Source organism: Panulirus ornatus, chromosome 19 (assembly GCF_036320965.1).
Source record: "Panulirus ornatus isolate Po-2019 chromosome 19, ASM3632096v1, whole genome shotgun sequence".
NCBI classification, from domain to species: Eukaryota; Metazoa; Arthropoda; class Malacostraca; order Decapoda; family Palinuridae; genus Panulirus; species Panulirus ornatus.
The window spans coordinates 22379131-22398659 of NC_092242.1; the positions used below are offsets into that span (position 1 = coordinate 22379131).

At 40.1% G+C, this 19529-nt stretch overlaps 1 protein-coding gene across 1 annotated transcript in view; it reads right to left on the reverse strand.

Moving 5' to 3' along the window:
* g (adaptor-related protein complex 3, delta 1 subunit-like garnet) overlaps positions 1 to 19529 on the reverse strand; it is a 468686-nt gene that overhangs the window by 72165 nt on the left and 376992 nt on the right. Inside the window, exons 16-19 of the mRNA XM_071673747.1 lie at positions 18005 to 18155; positions 11187 to 11308; positions 10914 to 11047; positions 9558 to 9888 (exon numbers count right to left, since the gene is read on the reverse strand). Of these exons, the coding sequence (XP_071529848.1) occupies positions 9558 to 9888; positions 10914 to 11047; positions 11187 to 11308; positions 18005 to 18155 (738 nt within the window). The remainder of the gene's footprint in view (positions 1 to 9557; positions 9889 to 10913; positions 11048 to 11186; positions 11309 to 18004; positions 18156 to 19529) is intronic.

Here is a 19529-nt window from a genome sequence, read left to right on the forward strand (position 1 = left end):
AAGCTGGTGACTGAGTTTGGAAAAGTGTGTGGAAGAAGAAAGTTAAGAGTAAATGTGAATAAGAGCAAGGTTATTAGGTACAGTAGGGTTGAGGGTCAAGTCAATTGGGAGGTGAGTTTGAATGGAGAAAAACTGGAGGAAGTGAAGTGTTTTAGATATCTGGGAGTGGATCTGGCAGCGGATGGAACCATGGAAGCGGAAGTGGATCATAGGGTGGGGGAGGGGGCGAAAATCCTGGGGGCCTTGAAGAATGTGTGGAAGTCGAGAACATTATCTCGGAAAGCAAAAATGGGTATGTTTGAAGGAATAGTGGTTCCAACAATGTTGTATGGTTGCGAGGCGTGGGCTATGGATAGAGTTGTGCGCAGGAGGATGGATGTGCTGGAAATGAGATGTTTGAGGACAATGTGTGGTGTGAGGTGGTTTGATCGAGTGAGTAACGTAAGGGTAAGAGAGATGTGTGGAAATAAAAAGAGCGTGGTTGAGAGAGCAGAAGAGGGTGTTTTGAAGTGGTTTGGGCACATGGAGAGGATGAGTGAGGAAAGATTGACCAAGAGGATATATGTGTCGGAGGTGGAGGGAACAAGGAGAAGAGGGAGACCAAATTGGAGGTGGAAAGATGGAGTGAAAAAGATTTTGTGTGATCAGGGCCTGAACATGCAGGAGGGTGAAAGGAGGGCAAGGAATAGAGTGAATTGGAGCAATGTGGTATACCGGGGTTGACGTGCTGTCAGTGGATTGAAGCAAGGCATGTGAAGCGTCTGGGGTAAACCATGGAAAGCTGTGTAGGTATGTATATTTGCGTGTGTGGACGTATGTATATACATGTGTATGGGATGGGGTTGGGCCATTTCTTTCGTCTGTTTCCTTGCGCTACCTCGCAAGTGCGGGAGACAGCGACAAAGTATAATAAAAAAAAAAAAAATATTCCCAATCATCAATCCTTTTTCAGCAAACAACTCCACAAGCTGTTCACCAGTTCTATTCACGTCACTGAAAACCATTTCCTCCAATAATATCCTCAATTATCACTTTATTCACATTTAAATAACCCATCACTAATACTCAATCTATTTCATCAAAACTTTCGACACATTCACTCCTTTGCTCCCAAAACACTTGTTTCTTCTCATCATCTTTCTTACAGCCAGGTGCACAAGCAATGATAATCACTGATCTCTCATTATCCACTTTCATCTTTATCCACATTTGTGGCCCTCACTTCCACACTCTTTCACAAAATCCTACAACTCCTGCTTCAACAGTAGTGCTGCCTCCATTCCTTAACTCTTGCCCTCACACCCCCAACTTTACCTCAAAGACATTCCCAAACCATTCTTTCCCCCCCTATTCTTTATTTGTTTCACTTAAGAGTCAAACATCCAGGAAAGAAAATCATACCTAAACGTTTCTTCTTCTGGTGCTAAAATTGTTCAAGGCTGTTTAAGGTTGTAGAATCAGTACCTGAATATAAGGTTGTAAGGTAAAAGAACAGAAGTGGAAATGCATAGGGATGAATGAGATTAGAAATGCTGGGGAAGTAAGTAAAATGCAAATGGTAGACTGCTCCACAGGAATGTACCAGTGGGAGTTCAACAGAGGAGGGAAGAATATAAGATATGGAAGCAAAATATTAAGAGGCTGACACAGGAAAGCAAAGATAGAGTAAATGAAGATTTTGGAAGAAAGCTGAGTAAAAAGTTCAAGAAAGATAAGATTGTTCTGGAAGTGAATAAAGAAAGAAGTGGATGTAAAAGTGGAAATGCAATTGTGAAAAGCAAGGAATCGGAGTTTCTGAATCAAAAGAAGGAAATGAAAGAAGATGAAAAGAATAATTTGAAGAACTGATAAATGTGGGAGAAGGTGAGGCTACAGTTCTTACATGCATGGGTATGGAGGATGGAAGGAAAAGGATACAAGTGCAAGGACCAATAACAAGAAGAGAGGTAAAAAGGGCAATAATGAGGATAAAGACAGGAAAGGCACCTAGAGAGGATGGGATTACAGATGAAATATTGAAGTATGCTGGAAAAAGTGTGATATAGTGGATGCACTTGCTATGAAATTTAGTAAGATAGTACACAGATGTACCTGAGGATTGGGTGAATGCTGTCAACGTTCCTTTACTCAAAGGTAAAGGTGCTAAGGACATATTTATTCATTTTTATTTGCTTTGTTGCTGTCTCCCGCGTTAGCGAGGTAGCACAAGGAAACAGACAAAAGAATGGCCCAACCCACCCACATACACATGTATATACATAAACGTCCACACACACAAATATACATACCTATACATCTAAACGTATACATATATATACACACACAGACATATACATATATACACATGTACATAATTCATACTGTCTGCCTTTATTCATTCCCAACCCACCTCGCCACACATGAAATAAGAACCCCCTCCCCCTCATGTGCGTGAGGTAGCGCTAGGAAAAGACAACAAAGGCCACACTCGTTCACACTCAGTCTCTAGCTGTCATGTAATAATGCACCGAAACCACAGCTCCCTTTCCACATCCAGGCCCCACAGAACTTTCCATGGTTCACCCCAGACGCTTCACATGCCCTGGTTCAATCCACTGACAACACGTCGACCCCGGTATACCACATCATTCCAATTCACTCTATTCCTTGCACGCCTTTCACCCTCCTGCATGTTCAGGCCCTGATCACTCAAAATCTTCTTCACTCCATCCTTCCACCTCCAATTTGGTCTCCCACTTCTCCTCGTTCGCTCCACCTCTGACACATATATCCTCTTGGTCAATCTTTCCTCACTCATTCTCTCCATGTGACCAAACCATTTCAAAACACCCTCTTCTGCTCTCTCAACCACGCTCTTTTTTTTACCACACATCTCTCTTACCCTATTATTACTTACACGATCAAACCACCTTACACCACATATTGTCCTAAAACATCTCATTTCCAGCACATCTACCCCCCTCCGCACAACTCTATCCATAGCCCACACCTTGCAACCATATAACATTGTTGGAACCACTATTCCTTCAAACATACCCATTTTTGCTTTCCGAGATAATGTTCTCAACTTCCACACATTCTTCAAGGCTCCCAGAATTTTTGCCCCCTCCCCCACCCTATGATTCACTTCCGCTTCCATGGTTCCATCCGCTGCCAGATCCACTCCTAGATATCTAAAACACTTTACATCCTCCAGTTTTTCTCCATTCAAACTTACCTCCCAATTGACTTGACCCTCAACCCTATTGTACCTATTAACCTTGCTCTTATTCACATTTACTCTCAGCTTTCTTCTTTCACACACTTTACCAAACTCAGTCACCAGATTCTGCAGTTTGTCAAATGAATCAGCCACCAGCGCTGTATCATCGGCGAACAACAACTGACTCATTTCCCAAGCCTCTCATCCACAACAGACTGCATACTTGCCCCCCTTTCCAAAACTCTTGCATTCACCTCCCTAACAACCTCATCCATAAACAAATTAAACAACCATGGAGACATCACACACCCCTGCCGCAAACCTAGATTCACTGAGAACCAATCACTTTCCTCTCTTCCTATACGTACACATGCCTTACATCCTAAATAAAAACTTTTCACTGCTTCTAGCAACTTGCCTCCCACACCATATATTCTTAATACCTTCCACAGAGCATCTCTATCAACTCTATCGTATGCCTTCTCCAGATCCATAAATGCTACATACAAATTCATTTGCTTTTCTAAGTATTTCTCACACACATTCTTCAAAGCAAACACCTGATCCACACATCCTCTACCAATTCTGAAACTACACTGCTCTTCCCCAATCTGATGCTCTGTACATGCCTTCACCCTCTCAATCAATAACCTCCCACATAATTTCCCAAGAATACTCAACAAACTTATGCCTCTGTAATTTGAGCACTCACTTTTATCCCCTTTGCCTTTGTACAATGGCACTATGCAAGCATCCCGCCAATCCTCAGGCACCTCACCATGAATCATACATACATTGAATAACCTTACCAACCAGTCAACAATACAGTCACCCCCTTTTTTAATAAATTCCACAGCAATACCATCCAAACCCGCTGCCTTGCCGGTTTTCATCTTCCGCAAAGCTTTTACTACCTCTTCTCTGTTTACCAAATCATTTTCCCTAACCCTCTCACTTTGCACACCACCTCGACCAAAACACTCTATATCTGCCACTCTATCATCAAGCACATTCAACAAACCTTCAAAATACTCACTTTATCTCCTTCTCATATCATCACTACTTGTTATCACCTCCCCATTAGCCCCCTTCACTTAAGTTCCCATTTGTTCCCTTGTCTTACGTACTTTATTTACCTCCTTCCAAAACATATGTACTAATTATAGGTAGGGGAATAGAATTCTACATCCATATTCCTTGCATGTTGTAGAAGGCTACTAAAGGGGGTAGGAGCAAGGGGCTGGAAACCCTCCCCTTCTTGTATTTCAATTTCTAAAAGAGGAAACAGAAGCAGCAGCCAGGCAGGGAGTGCTCATCCTCCTAGAAGACTAAGAATGGGGTGTCTGAATATGTGTGGATGTAACCAAGATTTAACGAGAGGAGAGAGAGGTAGTGTGTTTGAGGAAAGAAACCAGGATGTCCAGGCTCTGAGTGAATTGAAGCTCCAGGGTAAAGGAGTAGAATGGTTTCGAAATATCTTAGAACTAAAGTCACGGGTTGGTGAAAGGACAAAAGCTAAGGGAAGAATAGATTTACTCCTGAAGCAGGAGTTGTGGGAGTGTGTGATAGAGTGTGAGGAAGTAAATTCTAGACTGATATAGGTAAAACTGAAAGTGGATGGCAAGAGACAGGTGATTATTGGTGCTTAGGCCATGAAAGGAAAGATCATGAAAGGCAACTGTTTTGGAAGCAGTTGAGAGATTGTGTCAGCAATTTTGATGCACAAGACCAGGTATTAGTGACGGATGATTAAAATGCGAAGGTAAGTAAAGTGGCAGTTGAATGTTGGTTCACATGGGATATTCAGTGTTATGAATGGAAATGGTGAAGAGCTTGAGGAGTTGTGTGCTGAAAAAAAAGATTGGTGACTGGGAATATCTGGTTTAAAAGGAGAGATAAACAAGTATACATCAGTGAATAAGAAAGATGGTCCATGTGTTTTTCTATATCTGTTTCTTGGTGCTACCTCACTAACACAGGAAATGGTAATCAAGTATGCAAAAATAGTTTTTTAAACATACCAGGAAAAGTAAAAGTGATGACTGACAGAATGGTTGAAGTGACTAAATTCAGAATAATGAGAAGTACGGGAGTTTTACGAACAGTTACGGATGTGTGGATCAGATTTTTGTGATGAGAATGACTGTGGAAATATATCCTGCAATATGTAACAAGCTGTATACAGCTTTTTTGGATCTGGGAAAAGTGTATAACAGAGTCAAGTGGAATGCTTTTTGGGATGTGACAAGGATATATGAGGTTGAGGGACAACTGCTAGATGGCGTGAAAGTCCTTTACAGAGCAGCAAATGTATGTGTAAGAGTGAACGGAGAGTTGAACAAAAGTTTTGGCATACAAGTGGCTGTGAGGCAGGGCTGTGTAATGTCACTATGGCTTTTCAACATATTTATGGATAGAGTGATAAGAGAGACAGAATCAAAACTAAGGAAAAGGGGTATAGAGACAATGTGGTGAGGAGGTATGGTGGCCAGTGACAGGCCTGTTTGCAGATGATACTGTGTTGTTTGCCTAGAGTAAAGAGGAGCTGAAAAAGGCTGTAAGAGTGTCTTACGATGCGTGTTAGTGTAGGCATTTAAAGGTAAATGTGAGTAAAAGTAATGGTGTTTGAAAGGAAACTGAGTGAAAGTATGTAGATTTTGCAAATTCTTATCGAGTGGCAGAAGAATGTGTTCTAAACTGTAATCAAGAAGGGATGAGAGAGTCTGAAAGAGGTGACAGAATTTAAGCATTTGGGAGCTATCTTGAGTAAGTTTGGCAATATGGAAGGAGAGATAAGGGAGAAAGCAGCACAGGGTAGAAGAGTCACTGAGTTTATATAGTCATCTATCTATATCTTAAGAGACCTGTTCCCTCCTTTAACTCCCTTAAGGGGAAAGCAATGGCAAAAGAATCTCCATAACTAGTGAACTTCAGTGCTACTTCTTAGTCTTTAGTGTCTCTCCTCAACAGGCCACTGGCATGAGGCAACCCTAGCACTGTGGTTGCAGAGGTTCCTATCTAATGTTCCTCCAGACTGCTTCTACCTAATATGTCTAACTAACATTCCAACCTATTACTTTTATCTAATGTTCATGCCTAATGTTCCAACCTACTACCACTACCTAATGTTTCTACCTAATGCTCCTGCCTAAATGTTCTGCCTGCTACTTCTATTTATTGCTCCTACTTTTGCCAAAATGCAGGGCTAGCACACAGTTCTCTGCAGGAAAATTTGGACTTCAGAAGAATGAGATATGCGAGTTATGTGTTGTCAAGAGTTATGTGTGAGAAGGAGGGATTTTGTTATTTTGGTGGAGTACTAGCAGTCCACCTGGTCAGTTGCTGCCTACCAACTACTACCTGCTGAGTCATTGGGTCCCTTGATAGAATAATGGAGGGTAAAGTTAAAAGTATGAAAGTGAAAACAGGATTACGGCACAGAGTAGTTCTCCTGACCTTGACCTATGCAGCCGAAACACAGACATGGGATGATTCAGAGGTCAAGAATCCAGGGGCATGTGGTATGACAAGATGAAATGAAGAAAGTAATGAGGATGAGAAACGTGCTATAGCAGGGAATGCAAAGGGAATGAATTGTGAAGTGGCAGAGTGGGTGAAATATAATATTTTGCGGTGGTTTTGGAATGTGGAAAGAATGAAAGAAGGGGAGTTTACGTGAAAGGGGAAAGTGTATGACAGTACAACTAAAGGGGTTGGTGTGAGAGGAAGACCACCTGTGACATGGGGATATAATGTGGAGGAGTACTGGAGGGAGAGAAATGGAAGAAAAATGAATGAAATGGAGTACGCAAGGGAGGCATACATGGACAGGTATAAGTGGAGACTCTTTTGATGTGGCCACCCCCATGACTGGAGTTCCTGGATGTAACAGACATTAGAGAGATAGATAGAGGGTGCCAAAACTAAGAAAAATGTGTACAGTAAAGGGGGTTCAACATGTAAAATCAAAACAAAATGCAACAATAGTAAGACAAGTGACAAATGAAATTCAACTATGAATAATGTAATGAAAACTGGAAATGTTGAAAACAGACAAGGCTGTGATTACATATGGAAATAAATTTCAATTTCAATTCTGTGAGAGGAACCTTGAAGTCAACATTATGCTATACTTAGCACTATAAAATCCTGAGAAGAGAATCCTTGGAGAAAAACTGCTTTTCTATCTATGTCAAAACTTACTTTATAATCACATGCAGTAAAATGTTCCAGAAGATATATGTGTATGTTAACATATCTTTGAACTAAGCTTGAATATGCTTCTCTCCCTTGAAAAGCACAGTTCACAAGTACAATCACTTTTAGAGGATCTTGAAAGAGATACATATTTTTCAATTAATGTCAAAACTGACTTCATATACACATAGAGTGCGATGCTTAAGAAGATTTATACAACACATATTTGTCCATTTCATGTGTGGTGGGGTGGCAGCGGAAATGGATGAAGGCAGCATGTATGAATATGCTTTTTTTTTTTCATACTATTCGCCCTTTCCCGCGTTAGCAAGGTAGCGTTAAGAACAGAGGACTGAGCCTTTGAGGGAATACCCCCACTTGGCCCCCTCCTCTGTTCAATCTTTAGGAAAACTAAAAACGAGAGTGGAGGATTTCCAGTCCCCCGCTCCCTTCCCTTTTAGTCGCCTTCTACTACACGCAGGGAATACATGGGAAGTATTCTTTCTCCCCTATCCCCAGGGATAATAGGAACATGTACATGTGTATATATGTACATATGTGTAAGTATATGTTGAAATATATATATATATATATTTTTTTTTTTTTTTTGCTGTCTCCCGCGTTTGCGAGGTGGCACAAGGAAACAGACGAAAGAAATGGCCCAACCCACCCCCATACACATGCCTTGATTCAATCCACTGACAGCACGTCAACCCCGGTATACCACATCGCTCCAATTCACTCTATTCTTTGCCCTCCTTTCACCCTCCTGCATGTTCAGGCCCCGATCACACAAAATCTTTTTCACTCCATCTTTCCACCTCCAATTTGGTCTCCCTCTTCTCCTTGTTCCCTCCACCTCCGACACATATATCCTCTTGGTCAATCTTTCCTCACTCATTCTCTCCATGTGACCAAACCATTTCAAAACACCCTCTTCTGCTCTCTCAACCACGCTCTTTTTATTTCCACACATCTCTCTTACCCTTACGTTACTTACTCGATCAAACCACCTCACACCACACATTGTCCTCAAACATCTCATTTCCAGCACATCCATCCTCCTGCGCACAACTCTATCCATAGTCCACGCCTCGCAACCATACAACATTGTTGGAACCACTATTCCTTCAAACATACCCATTTTTGCTTTCCGAGATAATGTTCTCGACTTCCACACATTCTTCAAGGCTCCCAGAATTTTCGCCCCCTCCCCCACCCTATGATCCACTTCTGCTTCCATGGTTCCATCCGCTGCCAGATCCACTCCCAGATATCTAAAACATTTCACTTCCTCCAGTTTTTCTCCATTCAAACTCACCTCCCAATTGAATTGACCCTCAACCCTACTGTACCTAATAACCTTGCTCTTATTCACATTTACTCTTAACTTTCTTCTTTCACACACTTTACCAAACTCAGTCACCAGCTTCTGCAGTTTCTCACATGAATCAGCCACCAGCGCTGTATCATCAGCGAACAACAACTGACTCACTTCCCAAGCTCTCTCATCCCCAACAGACTTCATACTTGCCCCTCTTTCCAAAACTCTTGCATTCACCTCCCTATATAGGTATGTATATGTCCGTTTATGTATACACATGTGTATGTTGGGCCATTCTTTCATCTGTTTCCTTGCGCTACCTTGCTAACACGGAAGACAGCAACAAAGTATAATAAAATATATCTGACCAAAGCTCAAATATGCTTATGCAGTGGCTTAGTATTTTCCCTTAATGAGGCACACAAAATTACTTGAGACAGTCCAACAAAATAACTAAAAATATGTTTTCATGAAGGAAAAAGGTTATCAGTCTGCCTATGATAAATGAAAGAGAATAATGGGAAAGATGATGATAGCCAAGAAATTATAAGGTGGCCACAATGATGTTGAACAATTCTTTGATGCCACAATAAACTCCAAAGCCAGAAGACAAAACAGGAAGCTTTGTATAAAAGTGTCAACAAGAATGGACAGAAACATTTCTTTAGCAACAGAATAGTGAACATATGGAACAAGCTATGCAAAAAAGAAACTGACAGTGATAGCAGTGGAAAATCAGAAGCTTGTATAATATATATGAACAATTAAGATGTAAAGCACATGAGAGCATTAAGAACAAATGGATTCTATGTGCAGATCAAATATATTACTCACCCTTTCTTCAATCTTAGCATCTGTGATTCCGTTAATTTCGTTAGCAGCAACAGGTTCTTTTTCACTAATGGCTGTTTCCTTAACTGGATCAATTAAATCTATTATAAGATTTTCTCTGTCTTTTGTTGACTTATTTCTTACTTTTTTGTCCTCTTTCTTAACTTTCTTTTGCTTCTCCTTTTTCTCTTTTTTATCTTTCTTATTCCTTGACTTCTTTTTTGAAGGAGTTCCAGTGGGTATGATCTTCACTTCATCATCAATATCTTGTCTTCTTTGCAACTGTGCTTCATAGTGTGTTCTTGTTGGCAAAACTTCATTGGGAGCTAAAGGTCTGAATAAAAGCATAAAATGAATTACTAAGAGGGCAGCACTATCAAACCATTCTCTTTATCAACAACATTCATATCCTATTTCCTATAATCAAAGTCTTTAACATAATCTCCAGCATAAACTTTGGTTACTAGATATCATATTCATCATTATGATCATCAAAATTTGCACATGACATACTGTCATTCCCCCACTAGGTTGGAGCAGCAGGGGCAAATCATCAACCTTGAGCTACAGAGAATTACAATAAACTAAATAATAATGGTGATTTATATAATTTTTACAGTCATTCTATCATCTTTAGTCCCTTAAATGGAAAATAGAATGTAAATGTAGGTAAGAGAGACTCTTGGATGTGAATGTCCTGTGAGGAGCGCTGGTGGGATGTCTGATCATTACCTGGTGGAGGCAAGGCTGTAGATTTGTAGAGGCTTCAGGAAAAGAGGAAATGATGTGGCAGAAAAGAATATAGTGAAAGATGTTAGCTTGGAGAAGAGGCTTGTGTGAAATGTATGAGGAGATATGAGGTCAGATTGCATGTAGAATGACAAAAGGTGCACTTTTATAAAGTAATTCTTCATTGTACTTGTGCACACTAACCATGCTAGCCACTCACTCTTAAAATGAACAATAATTCAAAGATCTGAGTTCACTGAAAATGGCAACACTCCTATGCACTTATTTTGAAACCTGTGATCCTCTACTCCCTACTACTGTAAAATTCCTAGAAACTGTCACAACCAAACTTAATGTCCAAAAGATATTTGCTTGTGTGCAGGAACATGTGCATCAGAGGTAAGCACCATAAATCACTTAGTACTTTGACTACCCACCATGATTACAGTTTATGCATATGAATTAATGCATACCATCTGTCAAAAGACTATTCCATAATTATGAAAATCCTTCAACTTTTTTTGCACAGTATGAGAAATTGGGAATGGTGACTGAATGAATCAAGTTGAAATTATTGACTTCATCCTATGATTTAGGAAAACAGTATAAATCTTAACATTCATCACTCACTCATCAAGATTTATGTCTAAAGCTTTGTGAGGGTCATCTTCAGGCCGTTCATCAACTTCATTATCATCAGACAAGTGAGCCCCTTCTGGCATTTCCCCTACATCAGTATTCACAACATGCATATGAGGCACTTCCTGATGGAGAAAGATATTACATGATGTGATAAATAATCAGTATCCTTGTTTGAATTAACATTTTTTTAGTTTCAAATCCAGATTGAGATACGATTCATGGCTTCAACTTCCATGTATAAACTGATTTATGTTAACATACCTCTTCACTACTAGATGATACAAGGCCCTTCCTTTTATTACGCTTCTTCTGTTTCTTGTGACGTTTCTTATTTCCATCTTGCCAACCCTCAACTACTTGGTACTTGTCCACTGATGTCATACCTGCAGTCAATGAAAAGACACAAATGCACATTAAACCCACAATTTTGGAATCACAACTAAAAATATAAACCTAGAAAGAAAAAAATGTCAGTCTCATTCCAACTACTTACCTGTTACTATTTCTATTCTATTTATCAATCTTTCATTCTGAACTCTATTCCTATCTACTCCTATCTACATGGGGTAGATAAAATACACATAGGCATGGAAAACTTGTGGGAATCATTAAACTGAGCTAGAGTTCCCCAACTCCAGTGCTTGGTCAAAGTTCAGGGACATCTAATTCCCTGAGAAGGATTACTACCCTTCTATTCAAAGTGTGGAAGAACTAGGTTTAAAGTATCAAAAGATATCCTATCATAAGCAGAGCCTAATGGGCATCTGGAAGAGCACCTGCTTAAGTAGAGACTAAAATACTCTTTCATTTTTCAAAACAGGGTGTATATATATCACCCAATTCAACAACCTATGCAATGTATCATCAACATCAACCACCAAAATACTTATGAGGCTGACATGCTCATTCACAAGTCACAGGTACCAGACACCCAACCATAAGCAACCCATTTCTTTTTTAAAGTATCAATTACTTTCTCTAAATAAAAGTTTTAATCTCTTCAATGTAATTTCATTATTTCTTTGTCAACATTCCCAGGTTTTTTCTTCAAGCTCTTTCATCCTTTCATTGCTTTAATCTAACTTTCTATATTCTATCCTTCAGATCACCTACTTTTCTATATCCTCTTTTTCTTTTAATTAATACCAAACTTCCACTATTTCTTTTTGTATTTATGCCTAACCCTTTCCAGAATTACAGCAGCCCTAAGACCTTGTAACCTTTCCTGTGAGGGTGGGTTGCAAACAATAGAGAAAAAATCAAAAGTCAGTGAAGAGAGTACTTTTCCCTGATAACTAAAATGCATAACTCTGAGGACAGTAGAGGTGGCATCAGGAACAAAACACAAAGGTCTCACTGCACACATCCACTCTCTGACCATCAAGTTTAGTAAACTGAAATGAGAGCCTATCATATACAGCCAAGCTCTATATAACTTACTCTGAGGTTTACCTTGACTGTTTCATATACCCTGGTTCAGCCTAATAATAGCATGTTGTCCCCCCCCCATATGCCATAACGATCCAATCTATTCTATCCACAGAACACTTCTCAACCTCTTGAATGTGCAGGCCCCATCAACCTCAAAACCTCCTTCAATCCTTCACTACATCATCATCTTGATCTTCCCCTTTAAAATAAGTACCTGGGGAAAGATTTCAAAACAATCTGAGAGACATCAATTGTGATGGTATAATGTTAGTGGCAAATGCTGTAAAACATGATAATAGACCCAGATTAACAAGAAACTAAAGTCCTGAAACATCTAAGTTAAAAGAGGATACAGAAGGGAGGATGCTAGAGATGAAGAAACACAAAAAATCATGTTTAAAACAAGTTATCACATGAACTGATATAGGAACATGCACTTTATTTTGTGCAAGGCTTCCACTGCCTCCACTTTTCTTACTATACCATATGCAGCAACCCCACACTCTAAACACTACCTCATCCACAATACATCCAACTCCCTATCACCTAAAAATCTAGCAGTCCTTCAAATATTCCATCTCTTTTCACCTCTTCTTAGCATGCTACCACATCCTAACCCACTTTCCTCACCATTACCCCTATTTGTTCTCTTATTCTCCTCACACTATTCACCTCCTTCCAAAAAAATGTTCTTATTCTCTCCAAAGTTCTTCGCTACTCTCTTATCCCAACTTTCATTTCCCCTCCTTTTTCAGCTCTTTAACCTATCTTTTGACTGCCAGCCACTTTCTTTTGCAGTCATTTCAAGCATTTGTACTCTTTCCAAGTAGGTACTATCCATATACCTCCATTTTCTATTCACTATCAATTAAAGTTCCTCATTCCACTACTCAATACTTTCTCATACATCCACATTCCACTATCATTATACTATGTTTTGAGGCCCTCCTTCCCATACCACTTTCCACTCCTCTTTCACTCTCTTAGTTTAATCTACTTTCACCGTATGCTATCCTTCATTCATTTTCTCTTAGTTTCTGTACAGAGTCTACTTTCCCAAGATCATTCACTTTAAACACTTCTTTCATACATCATTTTCTCTTTTCCTAAAACTACCACAAACTTTCATACAAGCATCCACCAAGAAATAATTCAATATTCCACCTGCTACCCTTTACATCATATTCATATCCAACAAATTCTCCTTTGCCTGCTTGTGAATTAGCATAAAATCCAATACAGTACTACATGGTAACCCCTAAACAGTCTTAACCTCTTTCAGCACATAACTTGACAAGCTTTTCCACATTTTATCTTACACCATGGGCTCCATGCCCCTTAATCATACCCTTATTTCACACTTAACTCACTCTGGCATTCATATCCCCTAGTACCAAGGTCTGATCTTACGCATCAAACTGCTAAAGCATCACTCAGTTACTCAAAATAAGCACTCCTTTCATCTTCCTTGCTCCAGTTATAAGGTGCACATACATTAATGACAGCCAATCTCTCATTGTCTACTTACATCTTAACCCAAACCAAAACTCATTACACTTTTTAACAGCCCTTCATTTCCTTCAGAGGTGCCACACATACTTTGCTATTGGCTTTTCACTAACCCTGGACTACAGACATTCCAGAAACATTATGTTCACTTCTCCTCCAATTCTGTTTCACTCAGATCCAGAACATTAAGGTTTCTCGCATCAAATTTAGCCTCTAACTCTCCCTCTTTTTGTATGCTAAAAGCATATAATTCAAAGACCCTAACCTGGGCCTCCTGGGACAATTCATCTATATACCTTTTCCTTTCATATTTCAGAAAGTTATCCTCTTGCCAGTTACCTCATACAGCAAGTAGGAGATATATAGTTAGTACTGATTAGGGATGATCTGATATATTTCTTTTATCTACTTTGAGGTAGGGGAGAAAGCATTCTACCTTCATATTCCCCACATCAGAGAAGGCAACTGAAGGGGGCGGGAGCAGGGGCCTGGAAACACTCCCCTTACCGTATTTCAATTTCTAAGAGAGAAAACAGGAGGAGGAGTAAGCATGGAGCACTCATCCCCCTCCAACGCTAAGACCGGGGTGTTTGAATGTGTGTGGATGTAACTAAGATAAGAAGAAAGGAGAGATAGGTAATAAGTTTGAGGAAAGAACCCTGGCTGTTCTGGCTCTGAGTGAAGTGAAGCTCAAGGGTAAAGGGGAAGAATGGTTTGGAAACATCTTGGGAATAAAGTTAGGGGTGGGTGAGAGGACAGGGGCTAATGAAGGAGTAGTACTACACCTGAAGCACTTGTGAGAGTGTGTGATAGAGTGTAAGGAGGCAAATTCTACATTAATGAGGGTAAAATTGAAAGTGGATGGCAGGAGATGGGTGATTATAATTATTGGTGCTTATGCACCTGGTCATGAGAAAAAAGATCATGAGATGCAAGTATTTTGGAGCAGCTGAGTGAGTCAGCAGTTCTGGTGCACAAGACCAGGTATTAATGATGGGTGATTTGAATGCAAAGGTGAGTAATGTGGCAGTAAGGGTAAAACTGGTGCATATGGGGTATGCAGTGATGTGATTGGAAACACTGAAGAGCTTGTGGATTCGTTTGCTGAAAAAGACTGGTGATTGGGAATACCTGGTTTAAAAAGATATATATACACAAGCATATGTATGTGAATAAGAGACATGGTCAAAGGGCATCATTAAATTATCTGTTAACTGATAGACATCTACAAGAGAGACTTTTGAATGTAAATAAGCAAAAAGGGGCAGCTGGTGGGATGTCTGATCACTATCTCATGGAGGTGAAGGTGAAGATTTGTAGAGGAGAGAATGTAGGGAGAAAAGAGAATGTAGGGAGAAAAGAGAGTGGTGAGAATAAGTGAGCCTGGAAAAGAGACCTGTGTGAAGAAATACCAGTAAAAATCACGTGTCAAATGGCAAAAGGTGAGAGCAAATGAAGTGAGGGGAGTGGATGAGGAATGAGATGTAAATACATCCCATTCCTCATGATGGCATGTGCAAGAGATGCATGGAGCATGAGAAAGGTGAGAGGTGGGCAGGTTGGAAAGGGTAGGAGTGGTGGGATGAAGAAGTAAAGTTGTTAGTGAACGAGAAAAGAGAGGCGTTTGGACGATACTTACAAGGAAGGAGTGCAAATGACTGGCAGATGAACAGGAGAAAGCAGCAAGAGATCAAGAGGAAGGTGCATGGGTTGAAAAAGGGCAAATTAGAGATTTGGTGAGAGAGTATCATTATACTTTAGGAAGAATAAAAAGATGGTTTGGAATAAAGTCAATAATGTGCAAAAGATGAGAACAACTGGGAACAGTGAAGGGGGAAAAGGGGGGGAAGTCATAACAGGTAATGATGGAGTCAGGAGATGGATTGAGTATTTTGAAGGTTTGTCAAATGTGTTTGATGACAAGTGGCAGATGTAGGGTGTTTTGGTTCAGAGGGTGTGTAAAGTAGGGAGAGCGGTTTGGCAAAGAGAGAAGAGGTGGCGAGTCTTGCAGAAAATGAAATCTGGCAAGGCAGGATTGGATAGTATTGCAGCTGAATTTAATAAGAGAGGGGGTGACTTTGTTGTTGACTGGTTGGTAAGGATATTCAATGTATGTATGGATCTAGTTGAAGTGCCTGAGGACTGGTGGAATGCATGTATAGTGCCATTACACTAAGGCTAAGGGGATACAGGTGAGTGTTAAAACTACAGAGGCATCAGATGAGTGTTCAAAATACAGAGGCATAAGTTTGTTGAGTATACCAGGAAAATTGTATGGGAGGGTATCAATTGAGAGGGAAGGCATGTACAGAGCATCAGACAGGGGAGGAGCAGTGTGGTTTACTTTATGGAAAGTATGTGAAAAATACTTGGAAAAACATATGGATTTGTATGTGGCCTTTATGGATCTGGAGAAGGCATATGATAGTGTTGATAGAGACACTTTGTGGAAGGTCTTAAGAATATATGGTGTGGGAGGCAAGCTTTTAAAAGCTGTGAGAAGCCTTTATCAAGGGTGTAAGGCATGTGTACAAGTAGGAAGAGAGGAGGGTAATTGGTTCCTAGTGAAGGTCAGTTTGCAACAGAGGTGTGTGATGTCACTATGGTTGCTGAATTTGTTTATGGAGGTTTAGGGAGGTAAATGCAAATTTTGGAGAGAGGGGTGAGTATGCAATCTGTTGGGGATGAGAGGGCCTGTGAAGTGAGTCAATTGTTTGAAGCTGATGATACAACAATGGTGGCTGATTCGAGTGAGAAACTGCAAAAGTTGGTGACTTGAGTTTGGAAAAGTATGTGAAAGGAGAAAAGTGAGGGTAAATGTGAATAAGAGCATGGTTCTTAGGTTCAGCATGGTTGAGGGACAAGTTAGTTGGGATGTAAGTTTGAATGGAGAAAAATTGGAGTAAGTGAAGTGTTCCAGATATCTGGGAGTGGACTTGACAGCAAATGGAATCAAGGAAGTGGAAGTGAGTCACAGGGTGGGGGAGGGACTGAAGGTTCTGGGAGTGATGAAGTATGTGTGGAAAGAGAGGATATTATCTCAGAGAGCAAAAATGGATATGTATGAAGGAATGGTAGTTCCAACAATATCATATGGCTGCAAGGTATGGGCTATAGATAGTGTTGTACAGAGGAGGGTGGATGTGTTGAAAATGGAATGTTTGAGGACAATATGTAGTGTGATGTAGTTTAATCGAATAAATAATGAAGGGGTAAGAAATATGTGTGGTCATATAAAGTGTGTGGTTGAGAGAGCAGAAATGGGTGTGCTGAAATGGCCTGGACATATGGAGAGAATGAGAGGAAAGGTTGACAAAGAGGATATATGAATAAGAGGTGGAGGGAACAAGAAGCCAGAGACTAAATTGGAGGTGGAAGGATGGAGTGAAAAAAAATTTTGAGCAATTGGGGCCTGAAAATGCAGGAGGGTGAAAGGTGTGCAAGGAACAGAGTAAACTGGAATGATGTGGTATACTGGGGTAAGCATGCTGTCAACGGAATGAACCAGGGCATGTGAAACATTCGGGGAAAACCATGGAAAGGTCTCTGGGGCCTGGATGTGGATGGGGAACTGTGGTTTTGGTGCATTAAACATGACAGCTAGAGAATGACTGTGAGTGGATGTGGCCCTTTCTCATCTGTTTCCTGGCACTACCTCGCTGGCGATGCTGTTTCCAGGGTGAAGCCAGGAATGGATGAAGGCAAGCAACATGAATATGTACATGTGTATATATGTATATGTATGAGTATATGTATATATGCATGTGATGATATGTATGTATACGTTAGTGTATTCATATAAGCGGATGGGTCTTTCTTCGTCCATTTCCAGGCACGACCTCGCTAACGGAGGAAAAGGCAATCAAGTATAATAAATTCAAATAAATCTACAATGAGATCTGTGAGGAGTGCTGCATTATTTACAAAAAGGTTAAGCCTGTTCTGTGTACTGTTTATCCGATTAATGATACAAAAAAAAATGTACTAAAACAGCATGTCTGCCATAAAAATATGTATGGATATATAAGCTTAGAAGACTCATCAAAACATGAGTCATAAGAAAATGTGTAAATGCAGGTTTGTAACCACTCACACAGGACGTAAAGTTTCTTTTTTCATGTAAGAAAATCTTAACTCACCTGGTATCTTTAAAGAAACATTAAGGTCAATAGCTGCCACTGGAATGTCATCTACTTGTATACTATTATGATTTGGCCGTGGAGAAGACTGAGCTGATGATTTAACATAATATGGATTGCTGGCTTGTTCTGCTTTCCTTGCATCCCGAAGCTGAAACAAAAACCATGTTTTCAAATTGACAGATAACTGTATTGAACATGCTTCTTCCAACATCATTCTTCATAGTCACTTTACAGTTACGGATATCATGCATCTCTCATTACCAGTCAACAGTATGGGCGTACAATTCTTAACACTTGCATGCACAAATGTTTGAATATTCATCATCCAGAATACTTAGGCAGGGGCACTGAATGCAATGTGTATTCAGATCTTTAAAAAAATCACCAAAAATCCATTTGAGGGTCTCTAAGTGCACTTCAAGGTTTCAAGTGTGCACCAAAATTTATTGGACAGTAACTTATAAAAACAAAAAGGGTAAAAAGAAATAATCTACAACTTGAGGCAGTGTGAAAACAAAAACATATTTATAAACATTTTTAGAGGTGATTAACAAACTTACTCTGCAAGGGAGATGCTGGCACAAGATTTATCATATGGTGCAAACAATATCATAATGTAATAAGATTTATCAAATGGTGTATACAGTATCATAAAGCAATCATTTATGAGCAATAACATGCAAAAAAAAAAAATAAGACCAAAGGCAAGCAACACAAATTTATACTTGTAAATATTGATGAAGTGATGAAGTGAGGAGATGGAATGAGTATTTTGAAGGTTTGAAGAATGTGTTTGACGACAAAATAGCAGATACAGGGTGTTTTGGCTGTGGTGGTGTGTGAATTGAGAGAGTCACTGAGAATTATTTGATAAACAAAGAAGAGGAAGTGAAAGCGTTATGGAAGATGAAAGCCAGCAAGGCGATGGGTTTGGATGGTATTGTAGTGGAATTTATTAAAAAAAAAGGGGGTGGCTGTGTTGTCGATTGGTTGGTAAGGATATATGTCAGAGGTGGGGGGAACGAGGAGAAGTGGGAGACCAAATTGGAGGTGGAAAGATGGAGTGAAAAAGATTTTGAGTGATCGGGGCCTGAACATGCAGGAGGGTGAAAGGCGGGCAAGGAATGGAGTGAATTGGATCGATGTGGTAGACTGGGGTCGACGTGCTGTCAATGGATTAAATCAGGGCATGTGAAGCGTCTGGGGTAAAACATGGAAAGTTCTGTGGGGCCTGGATGTGGAAAGGGAGCTGTGGTTTCGGGCATTATTGCATGACAGCTAGAGACTGAGTGTGAACGAATGGGGCCTTTGTTGTCTTTTCCTAGCGCTACCTCGCACACATGAGGGGGAGGGAGATGTTATTCCATGTATGGCGAGGTGGCGATGGGAATGATAAGGCAGACAGTATGAATTATGTACATGTGTATATATGTATATGTCTGTGTGTGTATATATATGTGTACACTGAGATGTATAGGTATGTATATTTGCGTGTGTGGACGTGTATGTATATACATGTGTA